This window comes from Penicillium roqueforti (genome assembly GCF_015533775.1).
Source record: "Penicillium roqueforti strain LCP96 04111 chromosome Unknown scaffold_49, whole genome shotgun sequence".
NCBI classification, from domain to species: Eukaryota; Fungi; Ascomycota; class Eurotiomycetes; order Eurotiales; family Aspergillaceae; genus Penicillium; species Penicillium roqueforti.
In genome coordinates, this window is record NW_024067613.1 from 1 (window position 1) to 17639 (window position 17639).

Consider the following 17639-nt stretch of genomic DNA (forward strand, 5'->3'; position numbering starts at 1 on the left):
TTCTCATTTTTTGTTTTTGTTTTTTTTGTTTTGTTTTTTTTTATATTTTAATAATTTTGTCCCAATCTTATTTTGGCCCTTAAATTTTTTTTTTTTTTTTTTTTTTTTTTTTTTTTTTTTTTTTTTGATTTTACTTCTGTTCAGTTGGCTACGTGTTCTGTTTGCGTTGGAGAATCATAATGCTGACCGGTTGCACCTCCATAGAAATGGACGATTCGGATTCCAACACCTGCTGGAATTCAAATTTTTCTGCTGGATTTTCAGCCGATGTTTTCAGCTCGCAATATGGAGCGACGTCGGCTTCCATGGATTTGGGTGAATTTATGACAGGTCAGGATTGGGGGTTCCTCAGTACTCTCTTTAACCAGTCGCACAACGACACTACCAGTGCCCCTCAATAGAGAAATTCCATATGTATCAGATTTCAATTTGTATTATCTTTATTCCTATGCTGGAAGCTGAATTAGCCATGGTAGCACCCCGGAAGTCTATCCTATATGCCCCTCTGGCTCTTCACCGAGGCTTTTGCAACTCTCTATAGATCAGATCATTCAAGTATGTACGTACTACTGGCCGGTAGCGGTGGCGAAGTGGTAAGCACCCCGAAGGCAACATGCAGAATGACGAATTGGTCTAAGGTTCTAATCCCATGTGCGCGGTGTGTGTATACCCCTGGCGCTTATTTAGCGAGTACGTCGAGCTATACGGGCTAGTTGGGCAAGTGACCCTCGGGGTCGTAACAGTTACTGAGGGTCATTATCGCTTCGAAAACCCATTGAGCCAGTCAGAAAGTTTAAAGGGTTTCAAGTTTATGAATCAAATGGCAAGGAGTTCCGAGTAGGTAACTGGAAAATTGCCGCATAAGGATTCGGTGGCATTCCAAATACTTTCAAAAGTCCTGAGAAAAACCGTATCCATCAGCGGGCCGTTCAAAAGCCGAGAGAGACAGCAAGATGGGTTTTCGGATTCTGTTCCGACGGGGAGATACGGCTGGTCTCATACGGGAGCCAAGAAGCTCAGGTGGATCAGCCACTGTCAACTTTGGCATTAACTAACAGAAGTTCTATAACACGATAAAAAGGCATCTGATTCGCAATTCACAAGGTCTGTATCGACAATTATCACGAAGAAAGCTCGCATCATGTCGACCCTCAGTCCACCTGCCACTACCATTTCGGATGCCGTTACCGTGTACGACCTTATTGTAGTTGGCTCTGGTTTCGCTGTAAGCTTGACAAATAAGCGGATCGAGACGACATGGCTAATGATGATTCTCGTGATAATGCTTAGGGGTGTATGACTGCTCTCAACTTCCTCGAAGATACCAAGACCCAAGGAAAGGCAGCGAAACTCGCCTTGATCGAGGCCGGTAAAGATGGAGAACGATGTGGTGCCAGCAGGTAGAACCTTCCGAGTTCTAGTGATAATTGAGACGTATGTGTGCTGACCAGATTCATTCAGATGGACACCGGCCTTCTTTCGGTTGGACAAGAGTGTGTTGCAAGATAATTGCAAATTGAAGTACAACTTACTAAAGACTGTGCAGATAACAGGTTTGATAGCGGCTTCAAGGATGAGATGAAGGTAAGTGGCAGGCCAATGACTTTTATATTCCTTGCGACTGACTATAGTCTAGCTCGTCAGGTAAGCGTTCTAGTCAGCCCGAAGATCGCACTTTTTAATTGTGGCAGTAATGGACTTGCCGATCAGGCATACTGCGAGAAATTGGAAGCCGAAGTTCCCACTACAGTGAAGTTTCTTTTGGACCGTAAACAGATTCGGAAGCTTTCAATTTACTCGGACTGACACTGACATTATAAGGTAGACGGAATCATAGTCCAACATCAAGATGAGAGAAATGTCTACCTCGGATTTAATACCGGTAAGCCCTTTGAGAAATCCAATTTCAGGCTATGCCAAATGCTAATGAACTTCTAGACCAGAACTTCGCCAAAGGAGACGTACGCATCCTAAAATGACTTTTATACCAGCCAATATCTAATCACTACAAATAGGGTGGCGGATATGCCATAATCCTCAAGCTTTTCGAGCACATACTGTCGTTCCCTCAGGTGGACATTATGTGGGAGACAAATGCGGAGGAACTTCTGACTCATGGCGATGGTACCATTCGTGGTGTCAAGGTTCGAAAGAACGACGGCCGCTTTGACAATGTGTTTGGTGAGCAAGTCATGCTATCATGTGGTGGCTTCGAGGGTAATCGCGAAATGTGAGTGTGATCAGGACTTATTCGATATGATATGAATCTAAAAAGTATGGAAGGCTGGGCCGATACGTCGGACCTAGAGCTGACCAACTTGGGTTGGTAGCCCCTGGTCTCAAGTATAATACGGGGTTTGGGCTCAAGATGGGCTTACAAGTCGGTGCCGCAACGGCCGGCTCTTTCCATGGCCTGCACGTAAGTTACGCAAATGAAGATCTTATGAGATTCACTAACCCGTCGCAGTGTGAACTTGTTGATACTCGCTCCTCAAAGCCAGAGGCAACTGTCTGGGGCCATAGCTTCGGTATCGTCGTCAACGAGTATGCTCTAATCATTTAAATGAAATGAGGGATAAAGGCTCACATTACCTTCTTTAGACACTCCAAGCGATTTTACGATGAAGGGAATCGATCGTATGTTCGGCCTCCAGCTTGTACTAGTATCAAACTGACAAATGCAGCCTCTTCGCTACTTGCGAAGTTATTGCTTATGAGACATGGCGCGGTAAGTAATGAGGTAGGTCGAAGGCGAACATGCACCGCTAACGTGTATCTCAGACCAAAACCAAAAAGCATATTTGTGAGTCAGACAAACCTATATTATAAACGGTATATGGCTAAAACGCCTCCAAGTGTTACCGATGCTCCCATTATGGACCGATTCCGACCTGGTTGGGTTTATGATACAACTGATCTGGACCCAGAGAAAGGCGAGACGATCGAAGATCTCGCCAAAAAACTCGGTCTCGTTCCCCAAGAACTGAAGAAGACGGTGGATGAATATAATGCTTCGTAAGTCAGCTAGCAGGAATGTCAGAGTCTCACACTAATGGCTGGTGGCAGAATTAATGACAAAGAATTCAACCCTTTGGTTCTTGACGGCAAGAGCACCTTCGGCCTAACTCCTAACAAGACCAACTGGGCCGCACCGATCAAAGTGGCTCCTTTCTATGGGTAATGCTCCCCTCAAATCATATAATCTGCTTAGATACCACTGTTACTGATGGGTATCTAGGTATCCTCTGACTGCAAAGGTTGTAATCACTTTTGGAGGACTGAAGGTCGATCTTGAGTCCCGTGTGCTCTCCACGACGGGTACCCCAATTCCAGGTATGATTTCTAATATTTCCTTATCACAGCAAAATCCATCAGACCTTCGCACAAACACGCTAAACTTACATCTTGCGATCATTTCCTCACTGACACGTCACGTCGTATTAAGGACTTTACTGCGCTGGTGAACTTAGCGGGTTTTATTACAATGAGGTAAGCCCAACCTAATGATCCGTTATTGAAGCAAAATAATTCTGACAAACCAACAGAGTAAGGTTGCCTCCGAAATTGGAATCCGAAGTCAATCGCCAACGATGTGTTCTTTCTATGTACTGACTATGCACCTTAGATCCACCATGCAACAGTGCGCTCCGATGTCTTACATTCGGTCGACTTGCGGGCAAAACTGCCGCCAAGGCTTTGTAAGATCAGGAAATTCTAAAATGACAACTGCACCGCAGTTGCGAGAGCATATTTTAGCAATAAGCAATGAAATCAACTACTTGAAATTCACGAATGTTCGCGCGGCGCCAAGACATTGCCCAGCCTCGTGTGATGAAATATTTTTACTAAGCTGGATTTCATTGTGTAATGCAAAGCCAATCGAGCATATGGAGCTTCGTCGAGCCATAAGTGTAGCGTATATCTCCCATAATATCCTGGCCTTGTCTTCTATCTAATGTGAGTCCGATTTCAGTCGATTTTTCACAAAGAGTTGTATCAACGGGCAATCCATATATTCACTTTCTTCTTCCATCTGATGAAAACTTATACTAATCTGCCTCAACATGACAATTATGGGCAATTAAAAATTGACGATACATGTTATACAGCCTAGCCTTCAAGAGCTTTTTAGTCAAATGGATGCAAGCCCACGAAATACTAGGGAGGAGATAGAATGGGCCAACCAAGACGGTAGGGCCCAGCACGAGAATCGAAAAATTGTGGATACTCCCAACAGACTGCAATGCTCTTTACATCTCTTTCTCTTACTATCGATACTACGGTCCTACCCTCGTCTAGGCTCGAAAGGTTGCAGTCTATATGGATTAAGTATACTGCAACCAAAGACGTCGCTTACTGTTTCGGAATCTCGAAAGCAACTTCCAGCCGTGAGAGAGCCGATAATGTATCAAAAACCCAAGCTCCATCAATGAGTGTGACTAAAGTATAGCAAAAGGCTTTGGTGACTGTGGGAAACACAAGAGGGTATCTTGTCATGTGGCGATGCAATAAAACGGGCATTTGCAATTATCCAAAGCGCATTGGAAGATTTAGTATATGAACGAAGCATCTTGGCGTAATCAAGACGTATAAAACTATTTTACTCGTGAGCAAACGACACTGACTTTGTCTGCTTCGAATTGAATAGCACTCAAATCAGCAGACATGCGTCCGTATCTGTAGGGTGTAAAGTTTAGTTGGAACGCATAGTTTAGGTGGCAATGCATCTTTTAGATCCAGTCAACAATAGTACCATTTCTTTTGATCTATATACAAGCTTCTCATGTTCAGCGTGTTGATTCCCGTGTTCAATAAATACATAGGGTGATCGGTGAACTTTCCTGTCGTCCATTAGACGATGGGGAATTTTCTTAAATACAAAAGTCAGAATTGAAGACAGTGAATATACACCGTAGGCAGGAGGTGAACGAATTAAACGTGCAAATAAAAGGGCAAACCATGACTCAGAAGGTAATGAAAAGAGCAATATCGAGACTCAAACTTGTAATTTTTTTCAGCCTCATAAATTCGCGTGATCCAAAGTAGCAATTGATTGATTGTGATCACGACGTCAGTGTCGACTTGCTGATATCTTTTGACAAGCTCTGACTTGTCACTCTTTTTTCCACCCGCTCCATCGTTCAAAATTCCCCGCATCGAGGTGAAACAAATCTAGCATTCGCCCCACACTCTGATTGACCAGATCCTCAACCGACGAAGGTCTAATGTAGAATGCTGGCACAGGTGGAAAGATTATGGCACCACTCCGTGATGCAGACAACATATTTCGCAGATGAATGTCGCTCAATGGTGTTTCTCTAGTCACAAGGACCAACTTTCGCCTCTCTTTCAGCGTCACATCTGCGGTGCGTGAAATCAAATCATCGCAGAACCCGGAACTTATGGCTGCAAGCGTCTTCATACTGCAAGGCAAGATGATCATTCCATCTGTGTGAAATGACCCACTGGATATAGGAGCTGCCATATCACTGATATTGTAGACGTGATCAGCGAGAGCCTTGACGTTGGAAGGATGGTAGTCTGTTTCGTATTTGATGGTTGATTCGGCCCATTTGGACATTATCAGGTGGGTTTCGACGTGAAGATGGCGAAGGGCAACGAGTAAATTGATTCCCAGTATTGTTCCGGTAGCGCCTGTGATTGCCACCACGATCTTCTTGCGTGGCTCACCTGCTTGGGGCTGACTGGCGGGCATTGTTGGAAGAGTCTTAGGAGAGCACCCCAAGTTCTTAAAGAGCATGGAACAATATCCTGTGTTGGTGCTGGCCGTTATGGAAGCAATGGCCAAGTGTTCAAGGGGGGCCTTTTATTTAAATATGCCACCCCTCTACCTTCGTTAATCTATCGTAGCCATAAAAGTCATTTATCTTGCTTAAAATCATTGTGGTGGTTGTCTTTGGCTTGGCAATTGCTGCCCGGGTGTAGATCGGATCCTTTCGTAACGTATCTCCTGATGGACAAATCGCATTCGAGGATCGAAGCTACGGCTAGTGGAGATCTTCGGCCTGCCGGGCCTGTCGGAGGGGAGTGACAATCAGAAGCCTACGGATAGATCGGCCGGGGAGATACAAGAGGGTCATAGTGTGGCATCTACTATGACGAGAATAGGTAAGATCAGCATCCCGCGGCTACCACATTCCTATCTCCCCGGTCATAGTTTACGCTAACATCCATACATACTAAATCGCATGATTGAGACAACTAATATATTTACCAGGACTTGAGCAGACAAGGACGAATCCAACACGAATTTAATTGACTCGACTTCGTGAGATCATCTACCTTTGCATCAACTTCACCGCGCAAAACATTTGCTCAAGTTATCGCCCTCTCTGTTATTCCTGAAACCCAAGCATCGAAACATGTCTACAAGAAAGCTCTCCGCCGCAACATCCTTGCGCACATTCCTTGAAGAATGTAAGGCCGAGGGAGACCTTGTGGAAATTGATCTGGAGGTGGATCCTCATCTCGAGTCCGGTGCCATCTCTCGCCGTGCATACGAAACAGGTAGCCCAATACCCCTTATCAACAACCCCAAGGGTAAAGATGGTCCAGATGGTCTCTTCCGTATTCTCGGTGCTCCAGTGGGTGTCCGAAGCGATCCCGAAACTCGCAATGCCCGTTTGGCGAAGTCTATCGGGCTGCCCTCCAACGCAACTGGACATGATATCATCCAGAAGCTCCTAGCCGCCAAAAGAGCCGACCCGATTCCATCTGTTCAAGTGAAAGACGCACCACTCAAGGAGCACAAGATATTTGGCGATAAAATCGACCTTCTCAAGATGCCGGTTCCACAAAATCACGTACACGACGGAGGAAGATATTTCCTCACATACGGACTACACAGTGTTCAAACTCCGGATGGGAAATGGGTGAATTGGGCTATCACTCGCTGCATGGTGATCGGCAAACGGCAATTGACCGGCCTTGTTGATGTGAATCAGGACATTGGCGCCATCTGGGCGATGTGGAAGGCCCTGGGAAAGGACACACCTTGGGCCTGCGCTCTTGGTGTTCCGCCAGCAGCTGTAAGCTCTTACCTATTCTTTTTGATATTCTGTGCCAGCATCCTACGCTATTTTCCAGAACGCTAATATCTGAAAACCCTTCAGGCCGTGGCTAGTGGTATGCCACTTCCCAAGTTCGTGAACGAGCCGGATTATGTTGGTACTCTCACAGGAGTTCCCGTGGAGGTTATTAAGTGTGAAACAAATGATCTTGTAGTGCCGGCACAGTCTGAGTTGGTTCTTGAAGGAGTTATCTCGGCAACCGAGACCGCGATGGAAGGCCCCATGGGAGAGTATCACGGTCTTCTTTTCCCACCCAAGAAATCGCCACAGCCGGTAATGACGGTAAATGCAATTACCTACCGAACCAACCCTATAGTGCCGATCAGTGTCGCAGGCCGTGCTCCAGACGAAACTCATACCGTTTGGGCCCTGTCCATCTGCGCTGAAATTCTCGACTTGTTGCAGCAGGCAAACCTACCAATCACCAAGGCCTGGTGCCCATACGAGTCCCAAGCCATCTGGTACGTCATCCAGGTCGATCGGAAGAGGCTTGTAGAAATGAAGACCGCGCCTGAGAAATTCTGCCGCCAGGTTGGGGAGATCGTTTTCTCCTCCAAGCCTGGTAGATTCGTGCCAAAGATCTTTGTTGTTGGCGACAATGTCGATCCTAGTAACTTGCGTGACGTCGTGTGGGCTGAAGCGACCAAGTCTCAGCCACAGGCCAGTGACTTCTACTTCGTGGGCAACTATCCGACATATGATCTAGTGCCATATGCCACTCACGGCTTCAACCCCCGTGGGCAAAAAGCGAAGGTCGTCAGGCTGTGCATGTTGCCCGAGGAGTTCGAGACCTTGGACCGGCCATGGGTTGAAGCTTCCTTCCGTGGATCTTATCCCCAAGAGGTCAAGAACAAGGTCCTAGAAAACTGGCAGGCGTACGGGTTTGAGGGATCTCCTGTGAACTTTTAAAAGTCTTATTGCTAGGGCCTTTCAACTGTGCTATCTGGTCTTTACGTTCCTTGACGCCCTAACCTTTGCTTGGGAATTGAAACGGACACACCCAACTTTCTCGAACGAAGTAGAAGATGGTGTTTTACCACTCACAGGGTTCTTCGTTGGCAAGGGTGAAGGGGAATCTTGATCTGTTCTAATCATTCAACATTCACGGCCCCGCTGCTAATGTTCTGATTCTCAATGCATCAACTGCCGAATCAGCTCGAAGGAGCCCCTTTGTTTTGCTACTGTACCAAAATCATATAGAAATACATACACAAATCAAATACCTACTTTTCGATTCACTCAATGGTTTATCTTGCCGTTCAAGGTTATACCTACTTCTGAGATTCCTACCACAAAGAAAAACATGGAAGTGGTGCAAGACTTTGAAGAAAGTGATCGAAAGGATACCGGCAAGGTTCAAGTGAAGATCACCAGTACATTCGAGCCTGGCGGGTGTGTTCGTACGAATGTCATGGGAAGAGCCTTCTCGGTTACTTTCAACTATCGATATGAAGCCACTTCTTGCTGTCATCAGATCTTCGCTACTCGACGTCAGCTGCCAAGTTCCCACGAGAGAAAATCTCCCATTTCGGGACAAAGGCTAGAACAAACAATGACCTTGCAATAGTTGCTATCCTACTCGACCCGAAATGGCCAACGGTCATCATTGAATCGGGATGGTCTGAGGCACTGAATAGATCGAAGGAAGATGTTTTGTCCTGGCTAGGCGAATCAGGCCAGCAGGTCAATGTCGCACTGACGATAAGGGTTACTCCGGGGGAGACTGTCACAATCGAGCGACGGGCACTCAATAAAACTTTTGTTAAGCCAATCCAAATGATGCAGATTACTCGAGCGAAGTCCGTTGCCCGAGATGCCAATTCTCGTGCTAAAGAACCTGCGGTAGAATTGAGGGACATTAACCAGCGAGTCTCCGAGGCCGAGGCCGAGTTCCCAAGGAGGAACAGCGAGACAGATTGCATATATCATATTCCTTCCCTTGAGCTACTGGTATAACGGAAATATGTAGGTTCCCGTTGATGCTAGGAAGAAAACGTCAGCTTAACGGCACTAGTTAGCTAATGACAGACCACTTGCTTTTTCATGATGATAATATAGCTGCTGCTTTCGACGATTTGCAGGTGCCTCGATACGCCCTGGGGAAGAAATCGGCGAATCGGACCATTGGGAGCCGTTACATATTGGTACGAATCGACCGTCTGGAAGCGAATAGAGAATATCAACTTCATTCATTAGTTTCCCTGACCGGATAAGGATTAGGATAAGGGAGGACCAATACCTATACATTACATTACACCATACATCTATACATCTCTACATATGGAGTACACAATACATCCATGCGGGCCGTACCGACCAGGCGGAACTCTAATGTAGGCACCCGTTGGCTCTGAAGTCATGGGATATTAACCAGCTGCACGTTGCACGCCTCTATCACCTCGGCTGGCTCAATATAGCCACAAAAGGTGGTCCCGGCGCAAAACAATTGGTCTCCGAAGGACCCGACTCTTCCCGCTCTGTCGCCGCTGGTCCTGGTCCTCGGTGGCCATCTGCTTCCGCACAACCCAGACCCAGCCTGGATTCGGTTGGTATCTGTGATATTGATCAAATCATCCATCCGAGATAGATAGTGCTACTTTTAGTTAGGACGGTCATAATTCTACCCGCACCTCGTTGAATATGTATTTTCACACTAACTATGCATATTTATGCCCTTAATGCATTCAATATATCAATGTGCTAGTTATTTATATGCCCGGTGCGCATCCCCTAGTGGGTCAAGTCGGTCCTCCTGACCCCATTAGGAATAGTTGGCCTTGATGTCATGGCCCCGCATAACCCCGCAACGTTGAACTTGCACCCTTCCCTAAATTCAACTGCAATGGTTTACGGTTGCAGTCTTCACCTCATTCTAGATCGTTTGATGCGAAAGGAGTCTAAGCTAATCGTATATAAAATAGAAGTAGAGAGGAGAATCAGCCAGAGATGCTAAATGTGACCTGTCACAGACGGGAAGGTCTATGGCACTAGTGAAATATAAGCCAGTTATTAAGCTTCCTTGAGTGCCCAGGTGGAGACCTGTCTATTTTTACCTTGTGAGGCTAAATTAAATTGACACGGGCGGGGATATAACGGGGATTTTCTGTCTGTTAGCGTTTCTCGGCATCCTTGGCTGAGAAGCTTAACACATTCTCAATATACCGTGTCGATTTGTCTCGTACTCGTGATATTCCCTCCCGCTTGTGCAACATATTTGATTTTTGTGACGTATACGCACACCACCTTGGCAAACCGAGCAGCCTGGATTCTACATGCACTGCTAAGAACCCGTCTTTACTCACACATAGCGGGCCGAGGATTGGCCTAAATAAGCCTGCGACGCCCCGGGGCCGGCGAGACTTTTGTACTGGCCAGGACAATCCACAACTTTTAGTCTCAAGCCTTCTGCAACTGCACTTATTGCTTGTCGGTAAATCCCGCTTCCGGCTTCGTTACTGCGACCTGCAGCAAGCGACGATCCAGGGACTTCTGCTATTCCTGGCTATTTTTAAATTCCCGAGGGGATGAATTACCTCCAAAACCTACTGCAGTGAGGGGTGATTCTACACTAAAGTCTCCCTATCCCTGATCTATCGCGCTCTCCGTGCCCGTCCCGTCTCCCCGCCTATGACGGTCCATATCCCCTCATAGAGAATAATGTCTCATAACAGGTTCTGCAGAGCCGATATTCCGATGCCTTGCCTCGTTTAGCGTCGCCATGAGGGGAACCCCTCAGCGAATATTTGGAGAAACGCCCCCACCTGATTAGAGCGAAGGGATGGTGCAATACGGAAGCCTCTGATTCATAATGTTAAACTTTTGTTGGCCAATCTCAAGCGTAGACATATAAAAGGCGGTTGGGACGTGATAGTAGCCCGCTTTTAATTTCGGTTCAACCTACTTCCTTCTCAGTTCTCCCCGAGTTTCTTCGAAACGTCAATATGAAGTTCCAACTCTTCGTTACTCTGCTTCCTGCAGTGTTACCCTTGGTGCATGGGATCCCTGCTCGCAGGGATACCCCCAACCCGGGTTTGCGAGGAAGCGATTCGCTGGTTGGACATTCGTCATCGAATAAGGGTGGCAGCGACTCGCCACCTGACATCAAGTATACTCTTGTTCCTGGACAGACGGAAGATCCCAATATTGGGCCGTACCTCGATTTCGAGAAAGCCGATAATCCACAGCCGATCCGTGGTTCCGCGGGGGCTGATGATCCCGGTCCGAGTATGCAATGCTATTCTGATTGGATGTATAATACAGAGTACACTGACATTCTTTTAGGGAACTATTACTATGACAGAATCAATAGTGATAAGCTTGCACCGCCCGGAACTGACCATGGACAGACGATTAATGCGCAGTGGCCAATGGGTAAGTCTGGTTTGTGCAGAGAAATGTACAATTTGCTAACTGTATGCTAGGATTGAGCCACAACAGGTAATCTTCATCCCCGAACAAGAACACCGCAGATACTCATATTTTCTTAAGGCTTGGATCAGATGGAGCTGGTTGGGCTCGCCAAGAGAACATAAATGTGATGCCGGATGCGACGCTCATGGCCGGTGTCGATATGCGCTTGGCGCCTGCCGGTTACCGTGAACTTCACTGGCATGTGGCCGCTGAATGGTCGTTGGTGTTGAATGGATCGTGTCGAATCCAGGTATTGGCTCATCTCGAAGGGATTAAATAAGTACTAACCAGCCAGGCTGTGAACGAGAATGGGGAGACATTTATCGACGACCTTACTGCTGGCGATGTGTGGTTCTTCCCACCGTGAGTATTGTAATGTGCACGGATAATGCTTTATACTAATTATTTATGAGTGGTGTTCCTCATTCTATTCAAGCCCTAGACGATGGAGTCGAGTTCCTTCTGGTATTCGACGACGGTGGCTTCAACGAGGATAATACATTCCTCGCAACAGAAGTCTTCCTCCACACCCCGGTAAAGAAAAGCAGATCTTACACCAAAGAAATCCAATTGCTAACCCATACACAGAGAGAGGTCCTCTCAAAGAACTTCGGAGTTGACGTATCAGCCTTTGACAAGCTCCCCGCCGACGAATTATACATATTCAAAGGCACGCCCGCCCCAGCAGACATCGAGAAACAGAACGTGACAACAACAGCTGGCATCATACCTCGCGCCCAGAGCTACTCATACCATTTCTCCGAGCAGCCCGCTCACGAAGTTGCCGGGGGCTCAGTGAAGATCGTCGACCCGCTCACCTTCCCAATCGCCAGTAACTTCTCCGCCGCCGTTGTCACCGTCCATCCAGGCGGCATGCGCGAAATCCACTGGCATCCGACTAGCGACGAATGGACGTTTTTCATTTCGGGCCAGGGCCGCGCAACGCTTTTCACGGCCCCGAATGCTGCGACTACATTCGATTATGCCGGTGGTGATGTTGGGTACTTCCCGAAGTCTAATAGTCATTATATTGAGAATACTGGTGACGAAGACTTGGTTTTTGTGGAGGTGCTCCAGGCGCCTCAGTTTACAGGTATTTTTCCCTTGATATATGTTTGGGGTTTGTGTACTAACAATAGTAGATATGGCTCTTGGTCAGTGGATCGCGTCTACGCCGAAACAAATCGTTGCGGATACGCTCAACCTCAGTGAGGATGTACTTAGCAGCATTAAGACTGAGAAGCAATATGTTGTCGCTGGTCCTAGCAGTTAGATCGCTCACAAGTGGGCTGTTTATAATCCACAATATTGATAATTTTCTTGGTAACTTAGCAAACCTTTACTAGAGATGCTTTATAGTAGACCATCAATTCTCTGCAGTAATGCCCAAGGCTTTCGTACCCTTGGATAAGCAGCGAGATGAGCTATCACAATCCACATATTCTTCGTCGTTGAACATACCACTAGCAGAAAGCGGACCAGCGCGTCATGGTAAATAACAGAAAGAAATGCCTATAACCCATCGAGACAAGCTCCTTCTTCTCCGCCTTATGTTAAGGCCTGTAAGGTGGGGGTAGATCAAGGCCATCATCCGGACTATTCCCACTGGTATGTGGGTCATTATGGTAGCCAGGAGGAACAGCCTCTCGATCGTGACTCTTGGGATCCAATCCCGGAATAGTAGACCCAAGCACAGATGCAGATTGCTAAGAATGGTCAGTTGATGCAGCTCCTTGCTCGATGGAATTAACTTACCCCGGCCCCTGAGTCTGACCCATGATTTCTAATAACAATAGGATCATGATCCCCAGTCTTCCCAACCAATTCATTCCGCTTCCAAATACCATATTTAAGAACCAGTCCCTGAAAGTCCGACCGCTCGATGACGCACTCAGCGACAACGCAGTTTGTCAAGGTAGCTCTCTCGATTTGACTGCGCGAGACCGTCGTGCCGGTTACTACACTCCGCTTCACCGCGCTCTGGTCTTGAATGACCGACTGTCCGACTGTGGATCGGTGCACCGAGCTCTGACTTTGTAGAGTGCTGTTTATGATATCGCTGCGCTCGACCGAGGCCGCGTCGTGGAACTGCGATTTTTGACCCGTGCTCCGGCTCACGTCTTCTGTCTTCGATAGTACACAGTCACTTAAGGTGGATCGGTTCACGCAGGAATTGGTGATCGTGCAGTTGTTGATAATGCATCGAGTTATGGTGTTGCCGTCCCCGCTCGGTGCGCTGGCTTGGGCTTTATCGTTGTCCATGATAGCGCTCGGGATGGAAGTATTTGACAAATGAACGAGATATGAGTAATTCTCTGGATGTGTATGTTTCCCAGAGCAATCTATTTCGTCAAGAAATGTTTTGGGGAAATGTGGAAAATTTGCGAGGATGACATCGGGTCCGAGGCTCAACAAAGAAAGCTGTTGCCTACAATTTTCCAGTTTGTAACTTATATCGGATATCCTATGTTTTATATAGAGTGTCATCTACCAGGAGGACTACATTAGCGGAAAATATATATACCAACATGATTAAAACATTGACTACGCCCTTCAGTGGCAACAATTGATTTCTGATGTCCACAAGGTCCCCATGTATATATTATGTTTATGTACCCTTTGAAGATATCTGATTCTGAGAATTGTTTAGTATGCATAGACCCAGCATCCGCATGGCCAATTATCGTTCTCAGGCATGGTAGTTGGACCGTGATGGGAGACAATAGAAAACTCCACCCCCAATTCCCGCAACGTTTCAATACCATCCTCCCAGCCCTCCGTGCTCTCTTTCTGGCCCTCGCCATAGAACCTCCTGTATATAACCGTCCGCAGATTTGGAAGCTCCCCGGCCTCCACCCGTTCACCAATGCTATCGAAGAAGGTACCTTTTCGGTCGAATTCATTCAATATGAGAGTCTCCAGACTGGCAGGAAGACACTCATCAAGATCGGATGCACCAAATTCGTCACATGGGTTTCTTTCGTGGTACGCATACGTCTCTATGGGGATTGTGAGCTGTTTCAAACAGTACAAGCGGTCGAAAGCCGGCTTGTTTTCTGTATCCATCATGTCGAAATCAAGATACTCCACATCAGACGAGTCGCTCCGTTGTATTGCTGCAATGTACTCGGATCGAAAGCCCTCTCTCTCGAATGCCCCGCTCGGCTGCGACCATCCGCCTCTCATGGTGATGTGGGTAAGGCCCGTAGGGAAGGCGAGGATCTGTCCAAATGTAGATGGTTCAATCTGACAGCTAACCAACGCCAGATCTTTGAGAGCTGTCTTCTTAGGAGGAAATAATTTCCCAAAGCTTCCTGGGCGCAAGGAGTCTATTATGGCGCCTTGGATGTGGAGCTTCTCAAGTTGTTCCATGTAGAAAACAATCTCGTTTTGACTAAGGTCCCACCCATCTGACCAAGAAGTACTCTTGTAGGCCCCGAGATATACTAAAGAAAATTAGCCTTTTGCTCACTCCATCGAGTCAGATTCAATGATTTACACGATCGTAGCCCCTGTCCCACGTATCGACTGGGGGGCTCAATCTCAGCATTATCTTTGTTTTGCATCAGGAAAACGAGTAGCGTGCGGTTGATTTTGGACGGCACGCTGCGCAAGGTCAGGCTTTCAAGGTTTTGCATTTCAGTGATGGCATCAATGAGAGGATAATAGATTTGATCGATCTGGGCATCATGAAAGTGTTCCTGGAAGTCCAAGACAAGAGAAGATAACCAAGAGCTTTGCTCCAATGTCCTCGCAAGCTGCTCACAGTTGATCGGATTCGTCAAACAGATCGAAGTGTAGAGTAATGGCGTTGTGAGAACCTGGAATTTGCTACAAGTCAACGTAAGACTGTAAAGAGAAGATGGTGATCGTTGAAGGTGCTGAAATATCATCTCCAGCAGTTCAACAGGAAGATTTAGTAAAATGGAGTCTGGGACAGTCATGGTCGGTAGATTGTGACAAGAGAGAAAAGATGCGGAAGAAGTATTGATTGTCTATCAATGAGCAGAAGCTACCTAGTGAAGAGGGAACACTGCAACGAAGGCAGCAGGGGTATCGACAGCGAAGACTGGGTAAAAGCAGAGTCGTTCACTGAGGAGAACACCGGGATGACTAGGTACTGGTGGGGTATTTTATATCCATGGAGGATCACATGGCCACTTAGTCATCCTGCTCTGGAATCTGGGGGACACTACATTATTGAGTAGTCAGAAATCAGACCAGGAACTGGTTAACATGAGTGAAATAACAGAGTATCTGAAGAAACAAGCGGATATCTTATGCCGAGCTCACTGACTCCCCTAAAGCGGCCGACTTGCACCGACGGCTAGCACAGCTATGGCCATCGAAGTCCTATACCCCGATATTCTTGTACTCCAACTAGATGCGTAAGTAAATACCCAGCTTTGGTCGACATAGAAAAGTCTACAAATCTCACAGGTATCATTGAAGAGTAAAAGTTGCTATTATGTAAATATAAGTTGAAAGGGACTTCATCCCGGAAAAGAATGTACATCTTTAGTGGTTTAGCAAACGTATCAGGTCTGCTGTAAAGCCATAATATATACCTGAACTGTTCCAACAGACTGGACCTATTCCTTCAGATCCGCACATCCGAGGGCGAGGGTGCCACCCTAAAACCAGTTAGTTATGGACTCTCCGCGGATGAGTCTGCGATGTAGAGTATCACTTACCAGGAGGTTAGCCTCGGTGCAGCACTGGGGCTTGGTATCACAGCTGGATGCCTCGTACCCGTGGCCTGTGAGAAATGTTAGAAGATATCCCAATACCATCTGGTAAACATAACAAGATAGTCCAAACATACAGAGAAGACCAATGGATCCAACGATGTTGGCAGCATCAATGCCAAGAGTCAACAAGAGGGGGTCGACAAGGGGGTCGAGAGGAGTGGTGAGAGTTCCACAGCAGAGGAGGGGACCGACACATTCAGAAGTATCAGAGCGCTTCACGGAGAGGCTGGACTCCTGAGGGAGGGCGGACACCATGCCGGCGCCAGCGAGAGAAAGGACGGAGAAGATAGAGAGTCTCATTTTAACGGAGGTTTCAAGTTGGTTGTTAGAAGAAGAGAGGAGTAGTTGTGATGAAGAAAGGATTGCGATTGTGGATGATGTCTGGAATCCGTGGAATATCCTGGTCCTTATATAGTTTTCGAGACAGGATATCTAGGTATCAATTGCTTCCAAGACCACCCCTATGTTCAATAATTGAGTACCCTGATGATCTAGGTCAGATTGTGGAAACTCGATTTGTGAGTCGTAAAAATGAACCCCCGAGTAGTTCCTTTCTCAATGGATCAGAAGATCTGCAAAACTCTAGATAGCATTGGTCCCAGTGTAAGAGGTCATGTGAGAGGTCTTGACCACGAACCGAGGCAGAGAGGTGCTGGAAGGGCAGTCCCTGGTACTGGAAGAGTGAACTAGTTCCTTAGATTGAATCACATAGTTCATGATGTGGATATCCATGATCCAGATGGGTTGTAAGCGAGCTGTCTTGGCTGTCGATCACTCTTGCTCCATGCTCACTGCGGAGTAACTCCGTATCATGGAAAGGCTTGTAGTCACTGGCTGCAAATGCCAAATCAATATACAAAACCAATAGCCAGCGGGGCAAACCCCGGTTGTTTCCTCTCCCATTTCTCCGGGGATTTCCTTATCAGTGGAGCCGGTTCCAGGATCTTCCCTGGCACCGAATCAGAACTGCCAAGACGTCGATCCATCACAGGGAACTCGCAGAGCCCATTCTCTCCGATCGACCTATCAACCGGAACTCAATTGATGAACAGGAACCAAATCTCTGATCCGTAGTGCTGCAGTCTCCGCAATCTGAAATTTTATGCAGTTGGCTTGCGATTTGTCATTTCCAACCCCGGAAAAAACGAGATATTTGAGATAAGTCTCGCACCGTTGATTGCACGGCAACGAACTAGTTTTCGAGCACCAAGGGGTTAACATTGTGTTGATCCAAATGTCTTGGACTCTTGGTAAACCGATCTGGGCAAAGTTAATCCGGATGACCATTGTTCTTCATTGGATCACTTGAAGTTTCGTACATCTCGGCTTCCCCTGATTGTCGTCATGGTCCGTGACGATCTTGATAAGTATGTCTGAATGAGTTACG

General features: G+C 46.9%; 8 protein-coding genes across 8 annotated transcripts; 4 read left to right on the top strand and 4 right to left on the bottom strand.

The window, feature by feature from the left end:
- Window positions 1-1141: 1141 nt before the first annotated feature.
- On the top strand, window positions 1142-3550 carry LCP9604111_9484 (uncharacterized protein; the record flags this gene model as incomplete). Its single annotated transcript, XM_039077743.1, has 18 exons — window positions 1142-1225; window positions 1291-1400; window positions 1462-1493; window positions 1547-1584; window positions 1637-1644; window positions 1692-1768; window positions 1826-1882; window positions 1939-1961; window positions 2016-2230; window positions 2284-2419; window positions 2468-2544; window positions 2602-2637; window positions 2685-2728; window positions 2782-2803; window positions 2857-3015; window positions 3067-3177; window positions 3239-3333; window positions 3546-3550. The coding sequence occupies 18 exons, from the start codon at window positions 1142-1144 to the stop codon at window positions 3548-3550; spliced, it is 1329 nt and encodes a 442-aa protein (XP_038924486.1).
- A 1563-nt stretch (window positions 3551-5113) lies between these two features.
- LCP9604111_9485 (UbiX family flavin prenyltransferase) lies at window positions 5114-5716 on the bottom strand (the record flags this gene model as incomplete). Its single annotated transcript, XM_039077744.1, has 1 exon — window positions 5114-5716. One exon carries the CDS (start codon window positions 5714-5716, stop codon window positions 5114-5116), a length of 603 nt encoding a protein of 200 aa, XP_038924487.1.
- A 667-nt stretch (window positions 5717-6383) lies between these two features.
- LCP9604111_9486 (UbiD family decarboxylase) lies at window positions 6384-8000 on the top strand (the record flags this gene model as incomplete). Its single annotated transcript, XM_039077745.1, has 2 exons — window positions 6384-7049; window positions 7134-8000. 2 exons carry the CDS (start codon window positions 6384-6386, stop codon window positions 7998-8000), a joined length of 1533 nt encoding a protein of 510 aa, XP_038924488.1.
- Window positions 8001-8394: 394 nt separating this feature from the next.
- LCP9604111_9487 (uncharacterized protein) lies at window positions 8395-9047 on the top strand (the record flags this gene model as incomplete). Its single annotated transcript, XM_039077746.1, has 2 exons — window positions 8395-8483; window positions 8546-9047. 2 exons carry the CDS (start codon window positions 8395-8397, stop codon window positions 9045-9047), a joined length of 591 nt encoding a protein of 196 aa, XP_038924489.1.
- Window positions 9048-11032: 1985 nt separating this feature from the next.
- Window positions 11033-12774, top strand: LCP9604111_9488 (putative oxalate decarboxylase; the record flags this gene model as incomplete). Its single annotated transcript, XM_039077747.1, has 8 exons — window positions 11033-11315; window positions 11373-11462; window positions 11513-11528; window positions 11580-11751; window positions 11797-11864; window positions 11915-12035; window positions 12090-12594; window positions 12644-12774. 8 exons carry the CDS (start codon window positions 11033-11035, stop codon window positions 12772-12774), a joined length of 1386 nt encoding a protein of 461 aa, XP_038924490.1.
- A 280-nt stretch (window positions 12775-13054) lies between these two features.
- Window positions 13055-13763, bottom strand: LCP9604111_9489 (uncharacterized protein; the record flags this gene model as incomplete). Its single annotated transcript, XM_039077748.1, has 2 exons — window positions 13055-13207; window positions 13257-13763. 2 exons carry the CDS (start codon window positions 13761-13763, stop codon window positions 13055-13057), a joined length of 660 nt encoding a protein of 219 aa, XP_038924491.1.
- Window positions 13764-14147: 384 nt separating this feature from the next.
- On the bottom strand, window positions 14148-15445 carry LCP9604111_9490 (F-box protein; the record flags this gene model as incomplete). Its single annotated transcript, XM_039077750.1, has 2 exons — window positions 14148-14947; window positions 15001-15445. 2 exons carry the CDS (start codon window positions 15443-15445, stop codon window positions 14148-14150), a joined length of 1245 nt encoding a protein of 414 aa, XP_038924492.1.
- A 648-nt stretch (window positions 15446-16093) lies between these two features.
- LCP9604111_9491 (hydrophobin family protein) lies at window positions 16094-16552 on the bottom strand (the record flags this gene model as incomplete). The annotated part of the gene is made up of 3 exons (XM_039077751.1): window positions 16094-16135; window positions 16196-16260; window positions 16327-16552. 3 exons carry the CDS (start codon window positions 16550-16552, stop codon window positions 16094-16096), a joined length of 333 nt encoding a protein of 110 aa, XP_038924493.1.
- Window positions 16553-17639: the final 1087 nt, after the last annotated feature.